Source organism: Oratosquilla oratoria, chromosome 36 (assembly GCF_046742065.1).
Source record: "Oratosquilla oratoria isolate Oo_2021 chromosome 36, ASM4674206v1, whole genome shotgun sequence".
Lineage (NCBI taxonomy): Eukaryota > Metazoa > Arthropoda > Malacostraca > Stomatopoda > Squillidae > Oratosquilla > Oratosquilla oratoria.
In genome coordinates, this window is record NC_134812.1 from 28,716,718 (window position 1) to 28,729,217 (window position 12,500).

At 39.7% G+C, this 12,500-nt stretch overlaps 2 protein-coding genes across 2 annotated transcripts; both read right to left on the bottom strand.

Moving 5' to 3' along the window:
- Window positions 1-2,053: 2,053 nt before the first annotated feature.
- On the bottom strand, window positions 2,054-2,714 carry LOC143019158 (uncharacterized). Its single transcript, XM_076174852.1, has one exon. It carries the CDS (start codon window positions 2,606-2,608, stop codon window positions 2,054-2,056), a length of 555 nt encoding a protein of 184 aa, XP_076030967.1. The 5' UTR covers window positions 2,609-2,714.
- Window positions 2,715-6,452: 3,738 nt separating this feature from the next.
- LOC143019159 (uncharacterized) lies at window positions 6,453-7,258 on the bottom strand. The gene has a single exon (XM_076174853.1). The coding sequence runs from the start codon at window positions 7,144-7,146 to the stop codon at window positions 6,616-6,618; it is 531 nt and encodes a 176-aa protein (XP_076030968.1). The 5' UTR covers window positions 7,147-7,258; the 3' UTR covers window positions 6,453-6,615.
- Window positions 7,259-12,500: the final 5,242 nt, after the last annotated feature.

Here is a 12,500-nt window from a genome sequence, read left to right on the forward strand (position 1 = left end):
AGTTTTGTTTAAAAATGGGAAGGTTATATTCAATTGATAATGTGCTAACACGGAAATAAAAAATAAAAGAGTGAGTAAAGGATAATTCTTATTTTTATTAGGTAAAGTATTATCCCCTACTAGATTAGGGCTCTGTTAGACATTTTTTGTATTAGATGTATGATTAATTGTGATATAATTTAGCACTCATTATATTCCATTGACTTCACGTGTATTATTTCTGTTTTATACTAACGGGTCTTTCTATTATTTATTTCCGGGGTTAAGATTAGTGCACTCAAGCCAGTGAGTTAATAGTGGACTTCTATTTTGTTGGTATTCACTACCAAACCTACCCTAAAGGTGCATTTAGACGGCCAAACGGTTTGACAAACCCGGTTTGTCAAACAAGTGTTTGAAGTGATATTTCACGGTGCGAATAGGGTATTTGACGACCAAATGTCCCATTCACACGGTCAAACATCACTTCAAACACTTGTCTGACAAACCGGGTTTGTCAAAGTGTTTGACCGTGTAAATGGCCATTAATGTAAGAATCTTTGGTGCGAGTGGTTGATGAATGTAGCACCATCTGCATACTAGACCTTAATGATTAATGTGGTCGTGTGGTTTCTCGTACACATTCTGGCATGTTAAAAACATAATATCGAGGATGATAGGGAAACGCGTTGCCGTCATATTCAGTAAATAAGATTGGTTGGTATTATCAAAAAGTAAAAATTCTGAATCATGCATCTGTTTGCGCTGAAACTACCCTCGGTGTCGACAAAACCTGAGGCAAACCCGGTTTTTTGTCTCTCGTTCAACTCAGTCCCAGCCTCATTCCAATAAATGCCTCCTCCTCCTCCTTCTCCTCCTCCTCCTCCTCCTCCTCCTCCTCCTCCACCTCCTCCTCCTCCTCCTCGTTGTCCCCGATCCTCTCACGACCAGAAGTAAGCTTATTTTCTTCTTCACAGGCTCCCAACTTTAAAAATATATCCACGAAACTTTCCAAAGTTTACCATCAGTCAGGCCCAGAGGACGGGGAGGAGAGGCTTTGAAATCAATAAAGAAATTCTTTCCATTCTCTTCCAACCACGTGACTACTTAGGGTTTGGCCGAGGTGGGTGGGATTGTTCGTATGGGCGAAGTTGAAGTGGATATTGTTCAACTGGGTTTAGCTTAGGTTTAGATTAGGTTAAGGGACGTCAGCTTTGGGTTATGTTAGGGTACGTTAAGGTACGTTACGTTAGGTAAAGTTAGGTTCCGTTAGGTTTGGTTTGGTTTTTCTTAGTTTTAGGTAGTTGAGGAAGAACCAGTCTGAATTTATTCACAACAAAATCTATGTAGGGGACAATGGCCGCTGGTGTGTAAGAAAATAACAAGTTGAGCACTTCGATTAGTAAAGAATGATGCCTGACAAATGGATATTTTTATTAATTTTACTATAAACACATCCAAAACTATATTTAATGTCCAATCATAACTTACTACCGACCATTAGTCTAACTTAGTTGCCATCATTATCGAGTAAATATCAACGATAGCTATTAAGATCTGTTGTAATCACTTTTTCCCTCAACTGACCAAACTAAATGATGGTCATTATGTGCCGTTGAGAATCAAACCAAATCCTTCTCAGTTGCAAAGGTGATTGGAGAGAATGCCCTCCGTCGACGTTTTTTATTATTCGTTTATCTATTAATTTATTTTCAAAAGGGATATCGTTTCCAGAGGAAAAACTCTTGTAATGATATCTTGCTTCTCTGATGCACTGGAAATCAAAATGGCCCAAACATGACCTTAGGTGACTATCGGTGCCCGTCACGAGCCCCTGACAAAGATGGAGGCCTTTAGCTGCAATAGCTGACCACTTCCTGGGGCACACTCTTTCATACTAATTTTATCAAGAGACATCAGTCATGAAATAAACTTTCATGGTTCCAGGAATTTCGTAGGTTAGATTTGAAGGTTACAACAAAGATAGTGAATATAATTAACAATTTATTTGCAATAAATAGATTTTTTTGTACAAAATTCTTGAGAAGAAGATTGGGAAAGAGACCTTAGCCTTTCATCGTCCATATCCAAGAGGCGCCTTGCACACGTGCTCTCCAAGACACCTGTCGAAACAGCACTTGTCCACACCACTGCACGCTCCGTCATTCGAGCAGGTGATGGGAGGTCCGAAGATGCGTGGGCACACGGGCCTCACTGGTGGGCACTGACCGGGCTTGACGATCTGTGTTGCGATGGGGTCGGCTGGTTGGTTGTTGCTCTCACAGCAGTAGGCCGCTCCTTCAGGAGTCTTGCACCAGTAACGGCAGTTGCTGCTGGGGGCGACGGGAGGAACAACTCCACCGCCGATCCCGTGACCGACGCCGCCGACTACGGGATGGCCTTGGTGACCGAAAGGAGGTCTTCCGACATGGGGTCTCCCTCCGAAGTGACCAGCACCTCCAAGACCAGGGGCTCCGAAGGGAAGACCTTGTGCATGAGGGGGATGTCCTCCAAAGAATCGAGTACCTGCAGCTCCACCACTTCCACTCGCAGCATTACCCTTGTCGTCTTTGAGTTTCTTACCCGCCACCAAGGCGAGGGACATGAGCAGGACGCACAGGACTTTCATTATGAAGGTCAGTGATTAGCAGAGTAGAAACCTTTCACAATGAAAACTTCTGCGGGAAAATAAGGCGTATATGATGCTCGGCTGCTTCCTCGCTGTGTTGCGCAGATGAAGCTGGAAGGTTGTGTGTGTCTGCTCTCGTCCCGCCTTTGCTTATATATCGGATACCGGTCCCACCATTCCATCCCTCCACCCCCTTCCTCACCTCCCCGTTTAATACTCTCAGTTTTAAAGATCTGGTATTCCCTCCGCTTTTGCCTCACCTCCTACTTGTCGAGGGGATTTTCTGTTCTACGTCATAACAAATCTTTCCTGGAAACAGGGTTCAAAATGTGTAAAGTCTTCAGAGTTTGACGAGGGGTTCACTTAGTTGCTGCATAGGCGAATATATCAACACACGCACGTGTTTCATACTCGTGTATATATATACATACATACATACATATATATTTATATATACATATATATGTATATATATATATATATATATTATATATATATATATACATGTATGTATATACCTGTATATATATATATATATATATATATATATATATATATATATATATATATGAAAAGGTAAGGATGTTTTTTGGGCTTTTATGGATTTGGAAAAGGCTTACGACAGGGTAGACAGGAAGGCAATGTGGGAGCTACTGCAGATGTATGGGATAGGAGGAAACCTTTTAAGAGCAGTCAAGAGTTTTTACGAGAGTAGTAGGGCTTGTGTTAGGATTAGAAATGGAGAGAGTGAGTGATTTGAGGTAATGGTTGGACTTCGTCAGGGATGTGTTATGTCGCCCTGGCTGTTCAATCTATACATGGATTGGGTCAGGAGTTGTAGATGGTTAAATAAAATTAAGAAAAGTTGGAAATAACCCAATCTTTGTTTGCTGAAAACACTGCGCTTGTAGCTGGATCAGAGGAAGGATTATGGAAGTTAGTGACAGAGTTTGAGGTGCGTGAAAAAAGGAAGCTGAAGATAAATGTGGGCAAATGTAAGGTGTTGAGATGTACAAGGGGAGAGAGTGACAGCAGGCTGGAAGTGAGCATATATACATATACATATATGTATATATATACATATGTATATATACATATATATATATATATATACATATACATATACATATACTAGCCAAATTACCCACGCGTTGCTGCGAGTTCGTGAATAATCCCTAACCTAACCATACCATACCTAACTTTAACCTTTAACCCTAACCAAAATATTTTTTAAATGAAATATAACTTTAAACACTCCCCCTCCTAGGTGTGCTCCCCACTGCCCGAAGGTTGGGAAATCCTAGTTTGAAAATAAATGCATACACAAATACAAATATCATATGTACATTCTTTTGCGTGCGTGTGTGAGTGTGTGTGTGGATTGACAATAAATGTTTACAGCCAAAAGGTGAAGAAATGTATCTACTTTATTTATCTTCAAAATATATATCGTTATAGGGGTTTATTTGGAAAAACCTAGGAAGAATTTGTAAATGATCAATTTCCGCCGCAATAGAATTAAATGAAAATAAGCAATATTTCAACAATTGGTAAATTATACAATCATTTTACATTTGCATGATTTTTTCTTACAAAAGCTATCATGGTTTGTGGCAACATTAATTTCACAAATATATGAACACATACAATGTTTTAAGTGTATTAATTCTTATGTTACAAAAATGATAACTTAAGGGGAAACTACAGTAGTGGCGTGTTCCCTCACCATAAACCACCTAACTTTAACCCTTAACCCTAACCAAAATATTTTTTAATCAAATATAGCTTTAAATACTCCCCTCTCAGGTGTGCACTCCCCCTCCCAAAGCTGGGAAACCCTAGTTTGAAAATACATGCATACACAAACACAAATATCATGTGTACACATTCTTTTGTGTGCGTGTGTATGTCTACAACTGAGAGGTGAAGAAATTTTTCTACTTTATTTATCTTCAGAATATGTAAAGTTATAGGGGTTTCTCTCCAAAAACGTAAGAGTTTGTGAATGAACTATTTCCGCCCGCACAAAAATTAAATAAATATAACCAATATTTCAACATTTGGTAAAATTATACAATCATTTTCCATAAACATGCTTTCTTCTTGTATGTATGTATGTATGTATGTATGTATGTATATATGTATGTATGAATGTATGTATGTATGTATTAGGGTGTAGTATCGTAACCATTTTTGTATCACATTCCAGGTTTTGTAGAGTAGACCTTTCAAAATTTGGAAATAAAGATGTAAAAATCTGAAAAAATAGTGACACTTTTTGGGACCAAAAGCCTACTTAAAACTGACTTCTCCTTAGGATTAGGCTGGTTTTGTTTAATTACTGTAGATTTTGGCTCTGGAGCTAGAATTGGGCAATTTTCTCACAGGAAGAAAATTTGCATTTTAACTCGTTATATATCTAAGGTTAAGGCAATTTTAGATTGAGAAATTCCTTGTATGTAAACTACTCAGAGGGCACTAGAAATAAATTGATGTATGATGAATTTACGAGGTATTTACAAAGTACTTCCTAGACCCTCTTATGCCTTTACTTTTTCAGGAATGTCCCCATTGGGACTACAGGTAGCAGGATTCCTAGTCCTATCCCCCGTCCCGTTTTTTGTCACCTCGTACGACTCAAGTGGGAAGACTTGGTAGTAGAATTCTTTTCCCCCACCACAGGGTAGGCGAAAAAAGGAAATGAATATTCAGAGAAATGGTACAGGACAGTAACAAGGGGTTGGGGGACTATGGTATTATCAATTCAGAAGACAACTCCCATGTAACTGACCATCACAAAGTCTCAAGGACCCGATAGGAAGGAATTTTACCGAACCTAATGCAGCCAGGTACATCCTTGTTTAAGTACTTCTAAAGATAATGTTTGAATCTGAACTTTAAAGAGAGAATTATCGGACAGGGTCAGAAAATCCGAAAATATGAATAGCAAATTGACGAAGAAGGTATAAGGAGTTGATACACGATTTCTTCTTGTGTTAAAATATTCTAGAAGAGAGTTTCGTAGCTAAGGGTACATGTTGAACAACATAGAATTTATGGAAATAATGACAAATATTTAAGGAACATTATCCAAGTAATACATGAAATTCTTTAAACTTTTAAGATAATACAATGACCTTGTCTAAAAGTAAAATGAAAATTCCGTATTAAGTGTCCTGATAAATGCTGACCACATAATAGTCACTGGAACTAAAAGATTTGAAAAGCACCTTTGTGAAGAGTCCACGACCAAGCGTACGATCGCATACATACATGCACGCACACGCACACATAAAAATACATACATACACGCACATACATACACGCAAACACACGCACAAACAACCACATACACACACACAACAAACACAGGGCAATCAAAATGTGAACGAGCAGATTCAGGAGTAACATCTCAGTTTTCATTAATCTACTTGTGACAAACTCTTTCAAAATGTCCACCAAATAATCTCCACCAAATCAATGAAAAGGATACAATTACCAACTAACGTAATACAAACCTTATGCAATTTCATTTAGTCGAGACAATTTCCCATTCTACACAGGGTAAGACACAATTCGACCAACTCTTTCATAACAGTCACAGAAAAAAAAAATCAAAACAACTCATTAGATGATTTGATTTCATTGTTAGAAACTTCCAGCCTTCAGAACTCATTACTGTGTCAGTATTGACAAAAGTTGAGGTCAAGAGGTACTGTGCCGTGCTTCAAGTTATCATTAACTATTGAGCATGGTTCTCTAATGAAAAGACAGGAAACTGATTTTTGTAGCTACATAGAATCCGTGTTTCAAATAAGAGGTCACAAATATACATAATACGAGTTTGATTTTTATTCAAAATAAATATGTATCTTTCGATTGTGCATAAACGCACGTTGTATCGTCTCCATAAGTATGAAATAAATAGGTTGGATTGAGTGATGATGTAGAGCAAAAGCATCGGCTGAAGCCCCAAGCTTCTTATGATGAACTACTTTAAAAGATCATTATCGTCCATATCCAAGAGGCGCCTTGCACACGTGCTCACCAAGACACCTGTCGAAGCAGCACTTGTCTACGCCACTGCACGCTCCATCATTCGAGCAGGTGATGGGAGGTCCGAAGATGCGTGGGCACACGGGCCTGACGGGTGGGCACTGACCGGGTTTGACGATCTGCGTGGCGATGGGGTCGGCTGGTTGGTTGTTGCTCTCACAGCAGTAGGCCGCTCCTTCAGGAGTCTTGCACCAATAACGGCAGTTGCTACTGGGGGCGACAGGAGGAACAATTCCACCGCCAATCCCGTGACCGACGCCTTGGTGACCGAAAGGAGGTCTTCCGTCATGAGGTCTCCCTCCGAAGTGACCAGCACCTCCTAATCCAGGTGCCCCAAAGGGAAGGCCCTGTGCATGATGGGGACGTCCTCCGAAGAATCGAGTATTTGTAGCGCCGCCACTTCCGCTCGCAACACCACTTTTAAGGTGTTTACCCGCCACCAAGACGAGGTAGGACATGAGCAAGGCACATAGGACTTTCATTCTGCAGGTCGGAGAATATCACGTGAACAGTCGAAGATTCTTCCAAGAAGTAGTTTTCTACTGAAAGAAGTGGATGCGCTAACAAGATGAGGGACACTGTACGTCCTCTTAATGCAATATAAGACCAAGTGTGTCCGTCCACGTCTGCGGTGGCTTATATGGTGCGCAACGCTATTCACCTCTCCCCCCTCCCTTCCTCCCTCGTCCTCTTCGTGCACTAGCTCGCATGGAATGGAGCGGGATTCCCCCGGTTTTGCTCAGAGTTCAAAGGGGATTTTAGACTAACGTCATCGTCTTCGGTTGTTCCCCAGCTATGGTTTGCGAAATTCAATCGGGAGCACAGGTTCATTTCCAATGTTCCTGTTGAAATTTCGCAAAGTACATGCGCCCTTGTACCCACATCTACACACGCACTCGCATTCGCAGTTGTACCTGTATACGTGCAAGTACACTCACATGAGCATGTGTACGGCCATTTTGGTACACTGCAGGTGATACAGTCTTCCTACTTCATCACTCAGACTTAATCTGACTTCGGAAAGGGGTCTGTACGATGAGAAGAGTATCTTGAGTTTTAGGCCTGTTGAAACACATATGGCTGTATATTCAAATCGATCATACTGCCTTGGTATTAGCGCTGAAATGCAGCACTACTCTATTCTATCTCTAATGCCTGCCATTGCAGGGAAAGGTTGAAACGTCATGAAAGTGTGACTTGGTCTGTTGCCTAGCACTTACCGGGAGTCGAATTGAGGCCTCTCATTCTTTTAGATATATTGTTTACCATGTCACAAGTAAAGTAGTATTTTTGTCAAAGTTACTATACTGATAAAAATCACAATTTAGGAATGTGTGCCTAGTGTGATATGTCTATCCTGGCGTGCATAAGTTTAATTATGGTTATCTTAGACGGAACGGCACATTGGAAGTCCCTTCGTGAGCGTATTGTGAAATACATCAGTTATAATGATAAATACCGTTGACTTCTGTTAAACCTGACTCTTCAAGCACTTGGATCAAATTTGCTACCATAAACTTTTTATTTTCACAGCATTTTTTCTTTCTTTTTATGATTGTTGACAGATCTACCCTCGTAATGATATACAATTTCAATCTCGTTCCTCCCTTCCTTCAACTCCACTTCTATCCCACCCCTTATGACTCGTCCTCTTCAGCTTCCCTTGGTGCCATGTGGACGTGATAATTGGCACTACAATTTCATTGTCCAATTGATCACCTCCAACCACCGCAGGGGTCGCTTATTTCGTGGTAGGTGGTCCTCTTCCCAGCGGCGGCTGCCTCCTGGCCAAACCGACGGTGATTCTCAGTCCAACACCAGGAGTCTCCCGTTTGGGATCAAGATGAAAAAAAATATATATAATAATAACCATTCCCTTACGACTCCTAATGGTAATTTGATTGTAAAAATGCAAATCCACTATTATACATATAACAATAATCATAATTCACCAAGAAAGAACGAATTAGACATCCCGGTCTGGGAAAACATAATGACAAATGAGGACGAAAAAAGTTCTTTCGGCAATAGCGTAGGTGTGGGGAACCCAGGCACGGACAAGAAAGCAATTCCAGAGGAGACACCTTGAAGTCGCAAAAGAAATTCCTCCACACTCCTCCACTCAAGGGGCGGGGGAGAAGGTGGCATTGTTCATATGGGGGAGATGGTAGTGCATATTGTTTAGTTGGGTTAAGGTTAGACCTATGTTTAGGTTTAAGCTCAGGTTAGGGGATGTTAGGGGAGGGGAGGTTACGTTGAATTAGGCTAGGTTAGATTAGGATAGGTTAAATTATATTAGTTTTTTTTTTTTTTTTTTTTTTTTTTTTTTTTGCGCCGGCTTCCATCATTTCCTGTAGTTCTTGCCGGCCGGTTGGGCTCTGATTCCGCCCTCGTTCCCGCTGACCGAACTATTTTCATTTCGATTATTTTGGCTGGCCGGATTCCATTAATTTCTGTGGTTGCTGCCGGCCGGCCCATTTCCAATTCGATTATTTTGGCCGGCCAGCTTCCATTATTTTCTGTGATTTTTTTTTTTCCGGCCGGACGTCCATCACTCCAACACTCGTACCCACCATCCGCCCCATTTTCATTCCGATTATTTTTGTCATCCGGCTTCCACTAATTGTTGTGGTTTTTGCTGGCTGGCCACCTTTATTTCAACCCTCGTTCCCACCGGCAGGCTCATTTTCAACTTTGTTCATCGGGTCAACCGGCTTCCATTTTCATGCTATGGTCAATTTCTCTTAGGCATCCTGGCCGGCTTCCCTGACCGGTCGGCCGGCCTTTATCCCCGTCCTCGTTCCCGACAGCCTTCATTCTCACCGGCTTATAATTTCTGACGGCCGAATTCCATTATTTTCGGTTGTTCTTGCAAGTCCTCCGTCTTTTATTCCCTTCTTCGTTCTCACCATCCCGCCTGTTTTATTTTCTGTTATTTTTGCCCACTGGATTTCATTATTTTCCGTATCTATTGCCAGCCAGATGGTCTTTATTCCCCCTCTTGTTCCCACCGACAGTTCCTTTTTCATTTCGATTACTATAGACGGTTCGAATATTTTTGGTGGTTACCTTCCAACCGACTTTTATTCCCCCCAACCCATTTTTATTTCGATTGTTTTGGTTGTCCAGTTTTCACTAGTTTCTGTGCTTCTTGCCGGCCAGCCGACATTTATTCATACCCTCGTTTGCCCTGGCGGACCCATTTTGTTTTTTATTAAGTCTGCAGTCTGCCAGAGTCCCCAGGAGTCTGTCCTTGTATTCGTCGTCTCTGCGTCTTCGTGGCCCCAGGCCTCCAAGACCAGGAGCCCTTCATGGTTTCTTTCACACACCAAAGACTATACCCGGGATGACACAACCACCATAAGTATGTATAAGGTGTGTGTGTGTGTGTGTGTGTGTGTGTGTGTGTGTGTGTGTGTGTGTGTGTGTGTGTGTGTATTTACCTAGTTGTACCTAGTTGTATTTTACGGGAAGGGGAGCTATGCTCGTGAGGTCCCGTCTTCATATCTCATTTTATCTAAACTATTTTTAAATTCATGTATTGTTTTTGCACACACCACTTTCTCATCTAACTTGTTCCAACTGTCTATTGCTCTGTGAGGAAAGCTGTTCTTTTTCAAATCTCTTCTATAGTTGTCTTTTTTTATTTTCTTTCCGTGTCCTCTTGTATTTCTGTCATCCCATTTTATCAGATTCTCTCTATCAGTAATTTCTATGCCTTTCATGATTCTGTAAATAGCTATCAAATCTCCTCTCTCTCTTCTTTGCTCTAGTGTCTGTAGTTTAAGTTTTTGTAGTCTCTCTTCATATGATAGTTTTGAGAGTGTTGGTGCCAGTTTAGTAATTGCTCTTTGTATTCTTTCAAGTTTTTTATACATTTTTTTGTACTTGGTGACCATATCGTTGCTGCATATTCCAATCTTGGTCTTATCAGGGTGACTAGGATTTTCCTCACCATTTCTTCATCCAGGTATGTAAATGCCACTTTGATTGTTCTTATTAAATTATAAGTTTCTCCAAAAATCTTATTTATATGTTTCTCAGGTGACATATTATTCATAACAATGACTCCCAGGTCCCTCTCATTTTCTACTCTTTTTATTCCTTCTTCTCCCAAATTATATGATCCTGTTATTCTGTTTTTGCTTTTTCCAAATTCCATTATACTACACTTTTTTGTATTGAACTCCATCTCCCACTTCCTACTCCATTCTTGTACTTTATTTAGATCTCTCTGTAGTGATTCACAATCTTCTTCAGTTTTCACTCTTTTCAGTAATTTTGCATCATCTGCAAAGAAGCTCATATAGCTTTCAATTCCTTCATCCATATCATTAATATATATAGCAAACATTATTGGGGCCAGAACTGTTCCCTGCGGGACACCGCTTATTACTTCATTCCATTTTGAGTGCTGATCTCTTATCACTACTCGCATTTTTCTTTCTTGCAAAAAGTCTTCCATCCAATTTAGCAATTTACCTTGTATTCCTCCTTCATATTCTAATTTCTTAAGCAACTTCTTATGTGGTACTTTGTCAAAAGCTTTTTTTAGGTCTAGAAATGCACAATCAGCCCATCCATCTCTTTCTTGTATTATATCTATTAGCCTTGAATAGAAACATATTAAATTGGTGACGCATGATCGTCCTTGTCTGAATCCAAATTGCCTTGGATTTAGTACGTTGTTTTTTTCCAAGTATTTTACCCATCTACTTTTGATAATTCTTTCACATATTTTTGCTATTGTACTTGTTAGAGAGACTGGTCTATAGTTGGTAGGTTCTTCTTTATTTCCTCCTTTATATATAGGTACTATATTTGCTTTTTTCCAATCTTCTGGAACTTTTCCTTCTTTTAAGGAACTGCTTATTATGCTATGTATTTTGTCTGCCAGTTCATTCCTACATTCTTTCAGAATCCAGTTTGCTATTTCATCTGGCCCATGCGATTTTCTGACATCAAAATTACCCAAGTGTGTCAATATTTCATTCTTCGTTACTTCTATTTCTTCCATAGGGGGGACTTTTTCCTTCCACTCAATCTCTTCAGGTTGTATATTTTCCCTTGTAAACACTGATTTAAAATGTTTGTTCATAATTTCTGCCATTTCCATTTCCTCAGTGTATTCAACTCCCCCTTGTCTTAATTTCTCCAAGTCTTGTTTGTTTTTCAGTTTATTGTTTACAAATCTGTAGAATAGTTTTGGTTGATCTTTACACTTTTCTATAACATCTTTTTCATATTTTCTTTTTTCCTCTCTGCACTTTTGTACATATTCATTTCTATAACCAGTATATATTTTCCATTTTTCAGGTCTTCTGTCTTTTTTCCATCCGGTCCAGGCTTTGTCTCTTTTGTCTTTTAACTCCCTACAACTTTTGTTGTACCAGCATTTTACATATTCTTTTTCTTGTTTTTGTCTTGGGACATACTTTTCCACTCCTTCTTTGTAAATTTTTGTCAAAATATTCCATTTCTCTTCCACTGATGTTTCTTCTTTGTATATTTCTTCCCAGTTTTCTTGTTGGAAGAATTCTCTTATTTTATCAAAGTTTGTTTTTTCATACATCATTCTTCCTTTTCTATATTGTTCATTTCTTTTCATATATTTTTCTTCATTAAGTTCCAGTTCAATCAATATGTGGTCACTTTTACCTATTGGTGTTTTATATTCAATCTTGTCCACTATTCTAGGTTCAGATGTAATTATTAAGTCTAGCCTCGATGGTTCTTCTTCATTTCTATACCTAGTGTTCTCTTGTATCCATTGTGTCATTGAATGGTCAGTAATCATCTCAAGTAGAGCATTTCCCCATGAGTCATCACCACTCTT